Source organism: Oncorhynchus mykiss, chromosome 4 (genome assembly GCF_057628025.1).
Source record: "Oncorhynchus mykiss isolate SJ-2025 chromosome 4, ASM5762802v1, whole genome shotgun sequence".
Classification (NCBI taxonomy): Eukaryota; Metazoa; Chordata; class Actinopteri; order Salmoniformes; family Salmonidae; genus Oncorhynchus; species Oncorhynchus mykiss.
Genome location: NC_143025.1, coordinates 68,169,423 through 68,189,120, shown reverse-complemented (window position 1 = coordinate 68,189,120; position 19,698 = coordinate 68,169,423). Strand labels below are relative to the sequence as shown.

The following is a 19,698-nucleotide window of genomic DNA, read 5'->3' as shown; positions in this document are numbered from 1 at the left end:
ATTAAACAAATATCAGCTCTCTCTCACACACACACACACACACACACAAAGCCACTGCGAGCCTCCGAGGCTGCACTCTCAGACTTGATAAGGCACACAATGAGGGCCAACCTTTACTGACTGGAGCAGCACGTCACCCAGACGGAGGAAAGCGGGTCTAAAAGGCTCCTGAAGGAAAGGCCAGGAGAAGAGGTATTTTCTTAACGGGTCATAGTTTGTTTGGGTGGCTGTGCTGATAGAATATCAGTCCTTACCATATGTTTCCTCTTCATAGCCAGCAGGGCCAGCCTGTGGGGTTTCACCACTCTTCAGACAGTTGTGGATGTAAGTGGCCTTCCATCTCGCATACTTCCTGTGCTGGATGTTCTGAAAAAGGGTAAGGAGAGAGGGAGGTGGTGGTGAATAACACATAAATAATCAAGATTAGAGAAGTGAATTAAAAGCAATTAGATAAACAATGGAGACTGGAGGAAAGGGCTTCTGATACGACTGTTTTGATTTTCCTTTGGCTTACGGTGGAGGGATGGGGACAAGGTGAAGAAATGGCTGTGGTTTCTAACACCCAGGTCACGAAATTCATTAGAGGTTCTATGGACCTCATTTAAAAGTTCCCTCCTTGGTAATCTTATCTGTGGATTAATTAACTGGAAATTCTTTGGAGGAGCTAGTGAAAAACTTCACTAAACTACAGATTCACTTTAGTCAACAAGTAAATCCAGGTAGTTTCTGATTTACCACAATTCGTTAAATGACAATCAGTCACATGCACAGGGTCGCAGACGTAATTTCACGGTACAATGAAAAACTAAAATTAATTTCTAAAGCAACTAACACTATCATAATTATAATCTACCCCTGGAGATAACAATATACTAGACCTGAGGGAAGGTTTAGGACTGATGATCGCTATGATTTAACAGGCTCACATACAATCTGAGGAAGCTCTCTAGATCACCATCCACTAAAAGTTTTGTCCCTCCTCTCGATGGTGCTGAAATGTCCCTTTTTTTTGTAAGAAATCCAATCTCCCACAATGCATTGTGACATGCTTTGTATAAAAACGTATCTCCAGTAATCAGCGAGCGGGGGACTCTGAGGCGCCATTGTCTGGGTTAGTGTTACAGAGAGAAAGCTCCGTGTTAAAGCAGCCTGTCCAATGAGCTTTCTACAGAGGGAAAATGCCTGGCCCTTAGGGGGGAGAGAGCAGCCATTCAATGAAACATTGTCTGTCATCTGCCACTGTACATCTGCAGCCACGGAGACCCATGGAGATGCTTTAAAAAAGGCCTCTGCTGTGGAGATATAGTCTGTCTAGTTGTCTACTGTCCTGGGCTGGAGAGTCTATACGTTACAATCTTCACTATTTTCTCCCTCTTATTCTTTCCATGTCTTGGATTTTTTCATGGTTTTGAGAGCAGCTGTGGACTGATGGAAGGATGAAAATGTGGATAGCCAGTTCATAATACTTCAGACTAATTCACACAGTGTAAATGTATTAATGTGCTGAAATAAAAAAGGTAGATGTATTTACAATATAGGTCTATAGGGCAGGATAAGTGTATTCCATATTGATGACTTACCTCCTCCGATAACTCGCCGAAAACTGACAGGACATCTAACAAAAGGCTAGATGTGTAGAAGGACTTAATCATATTCCTGCAAAGATAGACAGATATATATTTTTTAAATGTTCAAATTCATCACACTGTTGGATTCTTAATTAAGGCATACTGAGACCATTAAACTCAAGTGTTGAAAACCTGCCAGCCAATTGTGACAAATGTCTACAACAAGAAATGCTGCTTCACAGAACATGGATAATTCAATAATTCTCTAATAAACTCAGCAAAAGGATCCGGTCTTTCAAAGATCATTCGTAAAAATCTAAATAACTTTACAGATCATCATTGTAAAGGGTGTTTGCAAATAAACCCTGTGTGTTTGACGGTAATTTAGTTGTCTGTGTTTTTTTCGTTCTTACTGTTACTTTGTCACTATTATACTTTGCATGAGTTATGTTACGGCTCTCGTTACCATTCCCCCTAGACTGCCGGGCCAAAGGGATTCGTAACAAGGGGTGATGGTCGGATTCGCGTTTATCGTCAAAGGAATGAGCGTTACACCGAGGCCTGTACTCTGGAGCGGGATCGATTTGGAGGTGGAGGGTCCGTCATGGTCTGGGGCACTGTCTCACAGCATCAACTGAGCTTGTTGTCATTGCCGGCAATCTCAATGCTGTGTGTTACAGGGAAGACATCCTTCTCCCTCACGTGGTACCCTTCCTGCAGGCTCATCCTGACATGACCCTCCAGCATGACAATGCCACCAGCCATACCGCTCGTTCTGTGTGATTTCCTGCAAGACAGGAATGTCAGTGTTCTACCATGGCCAGCGAAGAGCCCAGATCTCAATCCCATTGAGCAAGTTTGGGACCTGTTGGATCGGAGGGTGAGGGCTAGGGCCATTCCCCCCAGAAATGTCCAGGAACTTGCAGGTGGCTTGGTGGAAGAGCGGGGTAACATCTCACAGCAAGAACTGGTGCAGTCCATGAGGAGGAGATGCACTGCAGTACTTAATGCAGCTGGTGGCCACACCAGATATTGACTGTTACTTATACCCCCCCCCCCTTTGTTCAGTGACACATTATTCAATTTCTGTTAGTCACGTCTGTGGAACCTGCTCAGTTTATTTCTTAGTTGTTGAATCTCGTTATGTTCATATACATATTTACACGTTAAGTTTGCCGAAAATAAAACGCAGTTGACAGTGAGAGGATGTTTCTTTTTTTGCTGAGTTTGTGGGTTTGTCTCTTATGTGGTTGCATGATAATTGGGTCCAAACAGGTCCAGAATGACTAAACTGTCCTGGGATTCAAATAGCAAACTATTTGCCCTGATACAACATTAGTCATGACACTAAGAGAGAGGACTGTGGGTCTGGAGCCAGAGTTCAGAGAGGACACCACTTGTGGGCATTCAGTGTAGATCACACGAGCGGAACCAGGGAAGGTAAATATGTCATAAAATCCCACAGCTGGTTCCAGAAAGCATAAACACAGGGATGTAAAAAAATTCAGAAACATAGGGGGCTTGCTTTCTGGGGGCTTCCAGTCCAGAGGTGTGTCATGTCAATGGAAGCCTTGTATTGGAGCCGTGCAGAGCAGAAAGTAGACCAATGTATTGAAAATCTGAAGGAAGTTTCTTATTTCAGGGTTAGTTCCCATAAACATTAAACTCTGCACCTCCACACATGACATAACGTAACATTTATGGCTTGTTTATATAGGTCCAGTTTCTTGTAAATCAAGACTTTGTGTTGGAGTGGAATATTAATATAGCCTAATTCTCGTAACACCGACTTGTATTTTAAAAGATTTTCCAAAATGTGGCTCTACACAGAACTGATGGCACCAGTTTCACTACAGACAGAAATTACAATCTATCCATTCATATACCCATACATTTCCATCTCTATATACAATGCATTTGGAAAGTATTCAGACCCCTTGACTTTTTCCACATTGTTACATTACAGCCTTATTCTAAAATTAATTAAAATTGCCCCCCCCCCCCCCCCCAAAAAAAAACAACAACCTGGAAATCACATTTACATAAGTATTCAGACCCTTTACTCAGTACTTTGTTGAAGCACCTTTGTCAGCGACAAAAGCCTTGAGTCTTATTGGGTATGACGCTACAAGTTTGGCACACCTGTATTTGGGGAGTTTCTCCCATTCTTATCTGCAGATCCTCTCAAGCTCTTTCAGGTTGGATGCGGAGCATTGCTGCACAGCTATTTTCAGATCTCTCCAGAGATCTTCGATCGGGTTCAAGTCCGGGCTCTGGCTGGGCCACTCAAGGACATTCAAAGACTTATCCTGAAGCCACTCCTGCGTTGTGTGCTTTGGGTCGTTGTCTTGTTGGAAGGTGAACCTTTACCCCAGTCAAGTCCGGAGCGCTCTGGAGTACGTTTTCATCAAGTATCTCTCTGTTCCATTCATCTTTCCCTCGATCCTGACTAGTCTCCCAGTCCCTACCGCTGAAAAACTTCCCCACAACATGATGCTGCCACCACCATGCTTCACCGTAGAGATGATGACAAGTTTCCTCCAGAAGTGACACTTGGTATTCAGGCCAAATAGTTCAATTTTGGTTTCATCAGAGAATCTTGTTTCTCATGGTCTTAGAGTCAATTAGGTGCCTTCCGTCTAGCCAATGTACCGTAAAGACCATTGGAAAGGCATTCCAGGTGACTATTTCATGAAGCTGGTTGAGAGAACACCAAGAGTGTGCAAAGCTGTCACACAGCTGAACTTGCACAATTGGTGGCTGACTAAATACTTTTTTGCCCCACTGTATGTATGTATGTATGTATGTATGTATGTATGTATGTATGTATGTATGTATGTATGTATGTATGTATGTATGTATGTATGTATGTATGTATGTATGTATGTATGTATGTATGTATGTATGTATATATATATATATATATATATATATATATAGGCCTCAAGTGCATTAGACACTGGGTTCATTTAATGTCTTCAATTTCCTATAAAAACAAATTTTGTGACCCTGAAACCATACTGAGTTCTTTCTTCAATACACAGTGTAGAGCAGCCACTCACTCCCTCTCTGTCTTTGGCCATCATTAATCCAGGCTGACCACATTTCATCCATTCCCATGTACTGGACTGCTTTTACATCTGTAGCCATGAAGTGCTTTGAAAGGCTAGTAATGGCTCACAACACCATTATCCCAGAAACCGTAGACCCACTCCAATTTGCATACCGCCCAAACAGATCCACAGATGATGCAATCTCTATTGCACTCCACACTGCCCTTTACCACCTGGACAAAAGGAACACCTGGTACGGCAACTGCTCGGCCTCCGATCGCAAAGGCACTTCAGAGGGTAGTGCGTACGGCCCAGTACATCACTGGGGCAAAGCTGCCTGCCATCCAGGACCTCTACACCAGGCAGTGTTAAAGGAAGGCCCTACAAATTGTCAAAGACCCCAGCCACCCCAGTCATAGACTGTTCTCTCTACTACCACATGGCAAGCGGTACCAAGCGGAGTGCCAAGTCTAGGACAAAAAGGCTTCTCAACAGTTTTTACCCCCAAGCCATAAGACTCCTGAACAGGGTAACCAAATGGTTACCCGGACTATTTGCATTGTGTTCCCCCCCCCACCCCCTCATTTACACCGCTGCTACTCTGTTTATCTTACATGCATAGTCACTAACTATACATTCATGTACATACTACCTAATTGGCCCGACCAACCAGTGCTCCAACACATTGGCTAACAGGGCTATCTGCATTGTGTCCCACCACCCGCCAACCCCTGTTTTTACACTTCTGCTACGCTCTGTTCATCATATATGCATAGTCACTTTAACGATACCTACAAGTACATACTACCTCAATAAGCCTGACTAACAGGTGTCTGTATATAGCCTTGCTACTCTTTTTTCAAATGTCTTTTTACTGTTGCTTTATTTCTTTATACTTACCCCCCCCCCCCACACACACACACACACACACATACTTTTTTTCCAAACCATTGGTTAGAGCCTGTAAGTAAGCATTTCACTGTAAGGTCTACCTACACCTGTTGTATTCGGCGCACGTGACAAATAAACGTTGATTTGGTTTGATTTGACTCTCTAAAAACCAGTCATGCACAGCGCCGTGGAAATCATCCTGATGTCTGGGACAATCACAGTAAATGCCTTCACACCGGCTCACCTAAACCGGAGGTTAAATAAGATTGGATTCAGTGAGAGGACAATTCAAGGCCAGACCGCTACTTCTGCAGACCTATTTATTTTACATTTATTTAACCAGGTAGGCAAGTTGAGAACAAGTTCTCATTTACAATTGCGACCTGGCCAAGATAAAGCAAAGCAGTTCAACACATACAACAACATAGAGTGGAGTAAAACAAACAGAGTCAATAATACAATAGAAAAATAAGAGCAAATGAGGTGAGATAAGGGAGGTAAAGGCTAAAAAAGGCCATGGTGGCGAAGTAAATACAATATAGCAAGTAAAACACTGGAATGGTAGATTTGAAGTGGAAGAATGCAAAGTAGAAATAATGGGGTGCAAAGGAGCAAAAATAAATAAATAAATAAATACAGTAGGGGAAGAGGTAGTTGTTTGGGCTAAATTATAGATGGGCTATGTACAGGTGCAGTAATCTGTGAGCTGCTCTGACAGCTGGTGCTTAAAGCTAGTGAGGGAGATACATGTTTCCAGTTTCAGAGTTTTTTGTAGTTCGTTCCAGTCATTGGCAGCAGAGAACTGGAAGGAAAGGCGGCCAAAGGAGAATTGGTTTTGGGGGTGACCAGGGAGCGCGTGCTACAGGTGGGTGCTGTTATGGTGACCAGCGAGCTGAGATAAGGGGGGACTTTATACCTAGCAGGGTCTTGTAGATGACCTGGAGCCAGTGGGTTTGGCGACGAGCATGAAGCGAGGGCCAGCCAACGAGAGTGTAAAGGTCACAGTGGTGGGTAGTATATGGGGCTTTGGTGACAAAACGGATGGCACTGTGATAGATTGCATCCAATTTATTGAGTAGGGTGTTGGAGGCTATTTTGCAGATGACGTCGCTGAACTCGAGGATCGGTAGGATGGTCAGTTTTACGAGGGTGTGTTTGGCAGCATGAGTGAAGGATGCTTTGTTGTGAAATAGGAAGCCAGTTCTAGATTTAACTTTGGATTGGAGATGTTTGATGTGAATCTGGAAGGAGAGTTTACAGTCTAACCAGACACCTAGGTATTTGTAGTTGTCCACATATTCTAAGTCAGAACCGTCCAGAGTAGCGATGCTGGATGGGCGGGTAGGTGCAGGCAGTGATCGGTTGAAAAGCATGCATTTAGTTTTACTTGTATTTAAGAGCAGTTGGAGGCCACGGAAGGAGAGCTGTATGGCATTGAAGCTCGTCTGGAGGGTTAACACAGTGTCCAAAGAAGGGCCAGAAGTATACAGAATGGTGTCGTCTGCGTAGAGATGGATCAGAGACTCACCAGCAGCAAGAGTGACATCATGGATGTATACAGAGAAGAGTCGGCCCAAGAATTTAACCCTGTGGCAACCCCATAGAGACTGGCAGAGACCCAGACAACAGGCACTCCGATTTGACACACTGAACTCTATCAGAGAAGAAGTTGGTGAACCAGACGAGGCAATCATCTGAGAAACCAAGGCTATCGAGTCTGCCGCTGAGGATGTGGTGATTGACAGAGTCGAAAGCTTTGGCCAGGTCGATGAATACAGCTGCACAATAATGTCTCTTATCGATGGCGGTTATGATGTAGTTTAGGACCTTGAGCGTGGCTGAGGTGCACCCATGACCAGCTCTGAAACCAGATTTCATAGTGGAGAAGGTACGGTGGGATTCAAAATGGTCGGTAATCTGTTTGTTAACTTGGCTTTCGAAGACCTTAGAAAGCCAGGGTAGGATAAGTCTGTAGCAGTTTGGGTCAAGAGTGTCACCCCCTTTGAAGAGGGAGATGACCGCGGCAGCTTTCCAATCTTTTGGAATCTCAGACGACAGGAAAGAGAGGTTGAACAGGCTAGTATTAGGGGTTGCAACAATTTTGGCAGATAGTTTTAGAAAGAAAGGGTCCAGATTGTCTAGCCCGGCTGATTTGTAGGGGTCCAGATTTTGCAAGTTGCTGTCGGGGGTGCAGGGCTGTTGACCGGGATAGGGGTAGCCAGGTGGAAAGCATGGCCAGCTGTAGAAAAATTCTTATTGAAATTCTCAATTATAGTGGATTTATCAGTGGTGACAGAGTTTCCTATCCTCAGTGCAGTCGGCAGCTGGGAGGAGGTGTTCTTATTCTCCATGGACTTTACAGTGTCCCAGAACTTCTTAGACTTTGTGTTGCAGGAAGCAAATTTCTGCTTGAAAAAGCTAGCCTTGGCTTTTCTAACTGCCTGTGTATATTAGTTTCTAACTTCCCTGAAAAGTTGCATATCACGGGGGCTGTTCGATGCTAATGCAGAACGCCATAGGATGTTTTTGTGTTGGTTAAGGGCAGTCAAGTCTGGAGAGAACCAAGGGCTATATCTATCTATATCTATATATACCTAACTGAAGGTTGTGCAATGTTTTTGTGGGTTTGTTGTTCATCTCACTGTGGTGTTGTGGAAACAAGATGGTGAGACGAAAAGAAAAACTAAATGCATCTTGAAGAACAATTAATGGCTGCCAGTAATACTACTAGCCTATGTTGACAAATGGAGACCCGGGCGCCTATTGCAGATTGTTCAACTCTGCCCACTTCTCAGCTGTACACATCTGATGTACGTCATTGGCATTTGGTGTCATGACGCAGAGGGTGGGTCGTGGGGAAGGGGAGGTAAATGTGAAAACAGAAAGGGCTGAAACACCATGGAGGTTCATTTACAGCCTATATTTCTCAACACAAGTGTGCGCTTTCATGGCTTTTATCTGGCTGTTCAGCACATTGGACAGGAACTGGGCCTGCCTCGGGCTATTTACATGCATTATGTCAAATGATTTGGACAGAGATCCTCACAAGAACTCAGTGATGGACTTCCACCCTTCAGCTATGAGATATTTTATCTCACCCCACTTTCATGCACTGTATTTCTTTTCAATATGAGGAAAAAAATAATTCACTGGAACAGAAGGATTTGAAAACACACATTTTTTTAAAAAAAATTTACAACTGACCTGAGCTTAATTCTGAAAGAAATGTCAACACTGGTAACCTCATCCCCAGGCTCAATTAACACTGTACTGTACATAGAGCCTAGTAACACAGAGTTACAGTTGCATTAAATGTGACTATGAAAAATGTAAATCACCTAGCAAAATGAATGTATTACATTGACCATATAATTTATAAATTGATTCAGAGTTCGGGCATATAAAGTTTAAATGTGAAAAATATTTCTAAGATACGTACTTCGAGATTTTCCAAACGCACTTATTTGTTTAAATCACTTGCGCTGCCCGCTTTGAAGTCCACAATGTACAGTCGTGGCCAAAAGTTTTGAGAATGACACAAATATTAATTTTCACAGTCTGCTGCCTCAGTTTGTGTGATGGCAATTTTCATATACTCCAGAATGTTATGAAGAGTGATCAGATGAATTGCAATTAATTGCAAAGTCCCTCTATGCCATGAAAATGAATTGAATCCCCAAAAAACATTTCCACTGCATTTCAGTCCTGCCACAAAAGGACCAGCTGCCATCATGTCAGTGATTCTCTCGTTAACACAGGTGTGAGTGTTGACGACGACAAGGCTGAAGATCACTCTGTCATGCTCATTGAGTTCGAATAACAGACTGGAAGCTTTAAAAGGAGGGTGGTGCTTGGAATCATTGTTCTTCCTCTGTCAATCATGGTTACCTGCAAGGAAACACATGCCGTCATCATTGCTTTGCACAAAAAGGGCTTCACAGGCAAGGATATTGCTGCCAGTAAGATTGCACCTAAATCAACCATTTATCGGATCATCAAGAACTTCAAGGAGAGTGGTTCAATTGTTGTGAAGAAGGCTTCAGGGTGCCCAAGAAAGTCCAGCAAGCACCAGGACCGTCTCCTAAAGTTGATTCAGCTGTGGGATCGGGGCACCCCCAGTACAGAGCTTGCTCAGGAATGGCAGCAAGCAGGTGTGAGTGCATCTGCACGCACAGTGAGGCGAAGACTTTTGGAAGATGGCCTGGTGTCAAGAAGGGCATCAAAGAAGCCATTTCTGTCCAGGAAAAACATCAGGGACAGACTGATATTCTGCAAAAGGTACAGGGATTGGACTGTTGAGGACTGGGATAAAGTCATTTTCTCTGATGAATCCCCTTTCCGATTGTTTGGGGCATCCGGAAAAAAGCTTGTCCAGAGAAGACAAGGTGAGCGCTACCATCAGTCCTACGTCATGCCAGCAGTAAAGCATCCTGAGACCATTCATGTGCGGGGTTGCTTCTCAGCCAAGGGAGTGGGCTCACTCACAATTTTGCCTAAGAACACAGCCATGAATAAAGAATGGTACCAACACATCCTCCGATGGAAACTTCTCCCAACCATCCAGGAACAGTTTGGTGACGAACAATGCCTTATCCCGCATGATGGAGCACCTTGCCATAAGGAAAAAGGGCGGCAGGGTAGCCTAGTGGTTAGAGCGTTGGACTAGTAACCAGAAGGTTGCAAGTTCAAATCCCCGAGCTGACAAGGTCGTTCTGCCCCTGAACAGGCAGTTAACCCACTGTTCCTAGGCCATCATTGAAAATAAGAATTTGTTCTTAACTGACTTGCCTAGTAAAATAAAAAGACCCAAAACATCAATATTTTGGGTCCATGGCCAGGAAACTCCCCAGACCTTAATCCCATGAGAACTTGTGGTCAATCCTCAAGAGGCGGGTGGACAAACAAAAACCGACAAACTCCAAGCATTGATTATGCAAGAATGGGCTGCCATCAGTGGCCCAGAAGTTAATTGACAGCACGCCAGGGCGGATTGCAGAAGTCTTGAAAAAGAAGGGTCAACACTGCAAATATTGACTCTTTGCATGAACTTCATGTAATTGTCAATAAAAGCCTTTGACACGTATGAAATGCTTGTAATTATACTTCAGTATTCCATAGTAACCTCTCACAAAAATATCTAAAGACACTGAAGCAGCAAACTTTGTGAAAATTAATATTTGTGTCTTTCTCAAAACTTTTGGCCATGGCTGTACAGAAGGGGGGAGGTTCTAAGTGTTATGCTAGATGGTAATGGACTGCTAGATCAGACAATTAAAACCTGCAGTTGTTTTATCCAGTCCTGCCATAGGCTTTCATTCACGTTCCATTCTGAGGCGTTGTGAAACCAGACGGTTCGACAGAGAAAGAGCCAGCTGGTGGACGAGATTAACACTGGTACTGACAAGATTTTAAACCTTTGAAATTCAAAGCCCATAACTGGACAGTAACATAATAGGACAAAAGGTCCAATGCTTGTTCAATTATTTCCCTTTTATACTTGATGGATTCCCTAAAATATGGGACCATGCTGTTATTCCTGCAATTACCACCATTTAAGACTAGACGAAGTTATGTACATACTTAATGCCAATCAACAGAAAAAAAACAATATTTAAATTATGCATTTAGGGAAGCTACTTTTGTTTCATCAAAAGTTAACTTGTTGAGAACAGGACATGAATCATCAGAACCGGCAATTTTTCTTGCAACTCAAGTGATGAGTGAGTTTAATAAAAACATTGCTTGTTGCTTAGAAACAAATGAGCGGATTAGTGAAAACCTGTCAGCTTAAAATATGGGCGCAACGTTTTTAAAATCTAAATTGCTACCTTGCACAAGATGAATGGGGGAGACAGACATATGCAAAACGGATTGTCTTTAATTAGACCTGCTAAACTAAAATTTTAAACTTCTCTCCAGTGTTCAGGACTGTGGCTGGCACTGTATCTGGGGCCTGGAGTCACCACATAGGAGACAACATCCTGTACGCCAGGGTTCTCCAACCTTTTCTAGCATGAGAGCTACTTAGAAATTGGCACATTATTTTCTTCCCCTCTCCACTGCAACTCTTCCCCAGGTTTTTTCCTGTCAATATACCTGGTAAGATCTGTGTTTGTCCCCCACATTTCTCTTTTATATTTTCCCAAATGATGTTCTCAGTTACATTTTTGCTGGTTTTAGATCATTACATTTCTTTATTTTTTTTATTCACTCTTAAAATGTAAATTGTTCATAGATAAAAAAACAAAATAGGATGTTATGAGTCCATGTTAACGCTTAAATTACATCTGAAAACAATTCTTTTTTTAGGTCTGGAAGAAAACTAACACATTTCGATTTCTTTGTGTAATTCCCCTTTAATTGCTCATCTGGCCCTTTATTGCGCATCTAGCGAGAGAAGTATGTGTGTCTAATGTGCCGGTCTAGTGATGGCTCTGTACTGATACTCATTTCATGGCAAAGTTTGTAAATAACAAATAATAGATACAAATGATATACTTCTGCCAGGTAAGCCTACTTTGTAGTTAACATTTAATTGAGAAGGTATTGAGGAAAGTATTTCTGTCAACCCACAAGACGGTTATCACATCAACTGGTTACACATGGAGTGAGACACATGGAGTGAGACAAATCCGTGCACCACACAAACAGACAGGCAATATTGCTGGAAATTAATTGGCACGTTTTTGTGTTAGGTCTGGCTTGAAAGCCAATAGTGGCTAACTAGGGGTGGAATAATGTCAATGTTGCGTTGATTAGAATGGTAGCTTGCGGATAGTTCTGAGATTCGTTTACGACAGTTTGCAGTGAAACACATGATCATTGCATGTACTTTCAGAATTGTTTGGCGAGCTACTCATACGTGGGCTGCGAGCTACTGGTAGTAATGGGAGTGCTGCTGTGTAAAACAGGGCTGTTATCTCTCACAGGCAGTGGAGCTGCTCCAGTCCAGACCCGGACTGCATAAATGGAGACCCTGGCTGGCCTGGCACCCACAGTTCATGGAAGACTCTGCTTTACTGTCCAGCTCTGCTGCTGTTGTCAGTGCCCACAACACACTCATAATGCCAGCCAGGCCTGTAACGCTACACCTGAATGGCCAATAGGAATCATCTGGCCCCTGTGGCAATATATTCACACAGACATGGCTTTGTTGCTAATTTTAGACTCTGGACTGGACTCCATGTGCAAAAGCAACAGTGTGATTATTTTGTGTCATGGTTCAGTGAAAGGAAATGGTAATCATGAGGGCTTACGTATTGGAACCAGAAGAAGATGAAGAAAAAAAAACAAAAACGACATTGGAACCAATCCATTACCATGCTGAAATTCAAGAGGCAGGGAGCGGCCTGCAGCTACAGTACAGCAGGCTGACTCTACACAAGCTACGCAGGTAGTAATGGTGAGGGAAGACATAGCCTTACTTGTGGAATCTTCCTGACCTATCCTCGTTGTCAGCATAGAGGAACATTTTTAAGGCATAGTTTTCGATGTGTGCATTGCCGACAACTTCATGGGTGATTGAGTCACTGTCAGTCAGCTCCATCTTCATCTGAAAAACACAACAGCGTCAAAATCACACAATTATGTCCTGCAGGCAGGCACATCCAAACTGAAAATCCACAGGCTCTAAGCGGCAATCATTTTTCTAAAGGCAAATCAATCAATACAGAGTAGTTTGGAAACGCAGATTCACTACTTTTTCAGATCTTAGTGTGCCTTCGGAAAGTTCACAACCCTGGACTTTTTCCCACATTTTGTTGTGTTACAGCCTGAATTTAATCTAGATTAAATTGAGATTATTTGTCAATGGCCTACAGACAATACCCCATAAATGTCAAAGTGGAATTACGTTTTTTCAAATATTTTGTAAATGAATTAAACATTTAAAGTATTCAACCCCTTTGTTATGGCAAGTCTATATACGTTCAGGAGTAAAAATGTACTTCAGTCACATAATAAATTGCATGTTTAACATGATTTTTGAATGACAACCTCATCTCCGTACCCCACATACACAACTATTTGTAAGGAGCCTCAGTCGAGCAGTGAATTTCAAACACAGATTCAACCACTAAGACTCTTGGAGCATGGTGATAATATTAATTACACTTTGGATGGTGCATCAATTCACCCAGTCACTACAAAGATACAGGCGTCCTTCCCAACTCAGGTGCCGAAGAGGAAGGAAACTGCTCAGGGACTTCACCATGAGTTTAATGATTGTGATAGGAGAAAACTGAGGATGGATCAACAACATTGTAGTTACTCCACAATACTAACCTAATTGAAAGAGTGAAAAGGAAGCCTGTAAAGAATATAAATATTCCTAAAAATGTATCCTCTTTGCAACAAGGCACTAAAGTAATACTGCAAAAAATGTGTCAAAGCAATTAACTTTTTGTCCTGAATACAAAGTTTGGGGCAAATCCAATACAAGGTATTTCTGAGGACCACTATATATATTTTCAAGCATAGTGGTGGCTGCATCATGTTATGGGTACATTTGTCATCGTTAAGGACTGGGTAGTGTTACAGGATAAAAAAGAAACGGAATGGAGCTAAGCACAAGCAAAATTCTAGAGGAAAACCTGGTTCAGTCTTCTTTCCATCAGACACTGGGAGATGAATTCACCCTTTAACAATAACCTAATACACAAGGCCAAATCTACACTGGTGTTACCAAGACAACATTTAAAGTTTTTACTTAACTCTACTTGAAAATGTATGGAAAGACCTGAATATGGTTGTCTAGCAATGATCAACATCCAATTTATTAGAGCTTGAATGATTTTGAAAATATATATTTTTTTAAAGGGCCAATGTTGCACAATCCAGGTGTGGAAAGTTCTTAGAGAATTACCCAGAAAGACTCACAGATGTAATCACTGCCAAAGGTGCTTTTACAACATATTGAATCAGAGGTGTGAATACTTATGTAAATTAGATACTTCATTCTCAAATTTGCAAACATTTCTAAAAACACGTTTATCACTTTGCCATTATGGGGTGTGTAGATGGTTGAGAAAGAATCAATCCATTTTGAGTTTAGGCTGTAACAACAAAATGTGGAATAAATAAAGGGGTATGAATACTTTCTGAAGGCACTGTAAATCTTTCAACTGACACAAAGTGCTCCTCCTAGATTCCTGGATGCTGAACAGCACACACAGACGCAGTGCATACATAAAGGGAGCCTGTGTACTGTTCTGTGCATGGACCGTGTGACAAATCTGCGATGGCTGTGTTTTTTTCTGAGAAGTGAGGCTTTCCATGTGTGACTCATTGATTCCTGGGATGCAGCAGAGAGCACACACTTTAATTCCACTCCAGAACACTCTTGTAATTAATAGAGTATAGCATGGTGGGGTGGAGGGTCTCTGGAGACGCACCAACAGATAATAACATGGACAATAACCAAGGGATGGTTTTACCGCACTCATTTCAACAACGCTGGACAATAAACCTTGTACAGAAGACCACTAGTAAACCACTGACCAAAAGGACATTGGATTTCACCGGAAACATCAAAGCCAGTGGCCAAGAACTGGCACTTAACTTTATTACACCTCTCTTACATGGCAATGAGTCATCTATGACAATACCAGTGACTTTAAAACTTAAGTCATTCTTCTCGACCCGAATTGTGATTGGGTGGTGTGGTTAAGTTGATTGTCTTCATCCTTATATGTTCAACCCGTTTGCCCCTGACAAATTAAATGATTGCTGTGTCTTAATGCTATTGTGTCTTAATGGTTTGTCGTGGCCAGTGCCCAAAAATACATCCGCAAAGCTCACTTACTGCAGCAGAGGCAGCTGTTCTCTGAGATGTTACAGTCTGCTAGAGAGCGTCAGGTTTCCTTGTAAAATCAGTAAAGCAAATAATACTGGTTACATTTCAACAGGTGGACTCTGCTCTTCTGAATGGACGTACTGTTCACGTTTTAATGAAATCTCAACCTATCCTTAAGGCAATACACAGCACAGTACATCACTTGTGCTAAAGTGTAGCGGAGGACTTTAAAACAAACTTGGAAGGAAGCATGCCGACTTTATAGAAAGAAGAGTCAAGGATCAAACTCCTAATTGAATCAAAGGATTCAGTTTGGATCACACCACTCCTCTGGGTTCTCTAGAAATCCATGTGGTACTAAAACAGCTTTGAAAAACACAATTTCCAATAGTTCAGGACGATATTTCCATGAAGGGCTGCTTCTTCTTGGATGGTTTGAGTGACATGTCTTTCTTGCAGCCCTTTTCAAGTGTCTTAAAGCAACCCTAACAAACCAGAGCTAGACCTATTGACAATCCTGTAGAGGGACTGTAGGAGAACAAAAACAAAATGGCCAGTGCATTGAAGTGACTGGGCATGCAATGTTTAAGACGCCCAATGCTGCGATCAGGAAAACAACAACAGCCGTTTCCATGAAACCGATGCCCATTAGTGTATAGCCTAACTAATATCTTCCACCAGACCTTTCTTGCCTAATCCACTGCTCTAAGAAAGCTAATTAAACGAAGCAGAGAACGAGCCAAGATTGCGTCTACCCCGGCCCAAACAGCAATCAACAGCCTGAGCGATGGCACTCAGCCAGCCATACTGGTCAATATGCCGAGGGCTGGGCTGCGGGCACGATTAAGCTTTTCAATGCCAGAATAAAATACAGATTGTCATCTTAATTATCCATTCTCTGCACAAAATAACAATAATTGGTTGTTTGTTTACCTAGAAATGTGTGGCTTTAGTGGAAATTAAACTGTCATTTGGAGAAAATGAGAAAGTTCCACATGGTGCTGTGTAAGATTTCTGTTTCTTCAGTTTCATACCCTGCATTCACTTCTGGAATGGAATGAAAGTCTTCCTTACTCATTTTCCCATGATTAGGGAGGAAAAATAAAACAATGGTTCCACATTCACTTCCAGAAATATCATACAAGACGCAAGACAAGTTTTACAATCTGTACCGAGTCCATATTGACCTAATTTGCGATAGTGGGTTAAAAGTTAAACGTGTATTTCATAGGTTTCTTCACCACCTTTTGAAAAGCCCTTCAGACCGGATGTATCCACTGGGGCTGGCTAAGACATCCTGTTGCTGTGACATGTAATGAATCTTACTACAGCAACAGTAAAACCTTGCTCGGGGGACAAAGAAAGCCCTGGGATTTTCTTAATTGGTTCCAAAATGTCAATAAAAATCCCTGGGCACAGGAGCAAACAGCATCCTGAGGTTGCTTCCTGCTCCCCATTTTAGAGGAACACCATTAAACCCTGTCTTTTGAACTCTGATGTGAATACAGTGCTCTCAAAACATTGGGGTCACCACAGTTCTCAAAGGAAACCATTTTATAAGATAAAATAGATGTTCAGAAATTGCCATTTTTTTCACAATTACATAGATGATATAACAGTTCATTTTTACATGAGAATGTATTGGTTATTATTGGAGCTTCCTTTCCACGACATCTAACAAACGTTCCTCAATGAAGGATACACATATCAAAGAGTGAATGTTTGACAGAGAATAGTTAAAGAAAACATTAATCGTCATGTGCCAAATCTTAGTTTTCATGCGACTCGACCACCTATGGCGCATTAAAACCTTTTTTAGAAAATCTCTAGGAAAATATATGGTGATCTGGTCTTACATTAAAATGCAGAGCTTGAAACTTCAAGTAGATATTACAGATTTTTCATTACGTTTCACAATTCCACTCAAAGGATTTCTGAAGGAATTCATTGTTCAAAACATACAGTGCACTCGGAAACTATTCAGACCCAATGACATTTTCCACATTTTGTTACATTACAGCCTTATTCTAAAATGGATTAAATATTTCCCCCTCCACCCTCAATCTACACACAATGCCCCATAATGACAAAGCAAAAACAGTTAAGAATTATTTGCAAATGTGATATTTCCATTTTTATATAATATATATTATTATATTATATATATGTATATATGTATTTAAATATATGTTTATTTATATATACACACACACCTGTATTTGTGGAGTTTCTCCCATTCTTCTCTGCAGATCCTCTCAAGCGCTGTCAGGTTGGATGTGGAGCGTCGCAGTATAGCTATTTTCAGGTCTGCCCAAAGATGTTCGATCGGGTTTAAGTCCGGGCCCTGGCTGGGCCACTCAAGGACATTGAGACTTGTCCCAAAGCCTCTCCTATTTTGTCTTGGCTGTGTTCTTAGGGTTGTTGTCCTGCAGGAAGGTAAACCTTCGACCCAGTCTGAGGTCCTGAGCGCTCTGGAGCAGGTTTTCATCAAGGATCACTCTGTACATTGCTCCGTTCATCTTTCCCTCGATCCTGACTAGTCTCCCAGTCCCTGCCACTGAAAAACATCCCCACAGCATGATACTGCCCCCACTATGCTTCACCGTAGTGATGGTGCCAGGTTTCCTCCAAACGTGACATTCAGGCCAAAAATTAAATATTGGTTTCATCAGGCCAGAGAACCTTGTTTCCAGAGTATTTAGGTGCCCTTGGCAAACTCCAAGCGGGCTGTCTTGTGCCTTTTTCTGAGGAGTGGCTCCTGTCTGGCCACTCTAACATAAAGGCCCGATTGGTGGAGTGGTTGGAGATGGTTGTCCTTCTGGAAGGTTCTCCCATCTTCACAGAGGAACTCTCCAGCTCTGTCAGAGTGACCATCGAGTTCTTGGTCATCTCCCTGACCAAGGCCCTTCTCCCCTGATTGCTCAGTTTTGCCGGGCGGCCAGCTCTAGGAAGTCTTGGTGGTTTGTTCTGGGGACCTTCAATGCTGCAGAAATGTTTTGGTACCCTTCCCCAGATATGTGACTCAACACAATACTGTCTCGGAGCTCTATGGACAATTCCTTCGACCTCATGGCTTGATTTTTGTTCTGACATGCACTGTCAACTGTGAGACCTTATATAGACAGGTGTGTGCCTTTCCAAAACATGTCCAATCAATAGAATTTACCACAGATGGACACCAATCAAGTTGTAGAAACATCTCAAGGATGATCAATTGAAACAGGATGCATCTGAGCTCAATTTTGAGTCTCATAACAAAGGGTCTGAATACTTATGTAAATAAGGTATTTGTTTTTAATATATACACACATTGCAAAAAATGTCTAAAAACCTGTTTTAGCCCTGTCATTATGGGGTATTGTGAGTAGATTGATGAGGAAAAAAATAAAATAATCTATTGTAAATTCCATGAGCTTTGACTAAATGCGTTAGCAGACTCTCAAATTCCAAATTGTCCTTGGATAACTTTAAAAAGTTTACCTAATCAAATTGTGAGCTACATTATTTATTTTAGAGAGATGTAAATACCTGATGGAAAAGCTAAATCATAACTGCTCGACATTTGGCATCTGAAATAAAACATTTGGCATTCACCTTTTGACAACATTGTGAATGTGAATCAAGGAATTCATCCTCAAATTGGATTATACAGCAATGACTGTACATTACAGATGTTAGGTTGAATCAAAGAGTATCTCACTCCTATAATTGAAAATGATGAGGTGCAGACATTTCAATCATGTCTGCAGAACTCAACCATGGGAGGCTGCCACTCTGCCGTTAATGGCCTTTTTGTGAGGCAGTGCCATAATCCACTTCTGAGGGGAAATTGAATCTGCTAGAAGGCCTGTCCCTGACTCGCTTTGGAAAAAAAGTAAAATGCCATTAATCCTAAAGAGCTCTTAGCAGCCAGGATAGGTTTGAAGATATTCATTACTGGAGTTCCCTAACAGACATAAGTGGTGTGATACATTTTACTTTGTGGATATTTGTACAGAGTTGAGGAACTAGATAGCATTATCCATCTAGCCTACCTCACATTCTAGTGTTTAGTGCATTATGACATCTGACCGAAAATCTATTAAATCAACTAATAATAATGTGAATACAATGGGACAATGGTAAATAGACTTGTTATATTGTGAGCAAACCTGTTTAAACATTGCAAAGTGTAGGCTGGCTGATATCTTACCGTTTCTAACTGGTCCATCAGTTTCACAAGAAACTTCCGACATTCTGGGGTTTTGCTGTCCAGTTTCATTCCCGTCTGCATGGCATAAAGCCGACCTGACAGAGAAGGAAACAGGTATCACTATTTAATCTCAGAGCAATGAGTCAGTGGTGATGCTTCACGTTTCACTGAAAATGTTTCTACAATATCAAAATGTCAACA

General features: G+C 41.9%; 1 protein-coding gene across 8 annotated transcripts in view; it reads right to left on the bottom strand.

The window, feature by feature from the left end:
* LOC110522243 (vacuolar protein sorting-associated protein VTA1 homolog) overlaps nucleotides 1-19,698 on the bottom strand; it is a 46,016-nt gene that overhangs the window by 11,279 nt on the left and 15,039 nt on the right. For 4 of the 8 annotated variants that reach the window (XM_021600468.3, XM_021600467.3, XM_021600469.3 and 1 more), the window contains exons 2-5: nucleotides 19,498-19,592; nucleotides 12,937-13,064; nucleotides 1,581-1,656; nucleotides 255-366 (exon numbers count right to left, since the gene is read on the bottom strand). In XM_021600468.3, the coding sequence (XP_021456143.2) occupies nucleotides 255-366; nucleotides 1,581-1,656; nucleotides 12,937-13,064; nucleotides 19,498-19,592 (411 nt within the window). The remainder of the gene's footprint in view (nucleotides 1-254; nucleotides 367-1,580; nucleotides 1,657-12,936; nucleotides 13,065-19,497; nucleotides 19,593-19,698) is intronic. The other 4 variants (XM_090232794.1, XM_090232796.1, XM_090232797.1 and 1 more) reach the window with 1 other exon arrangement.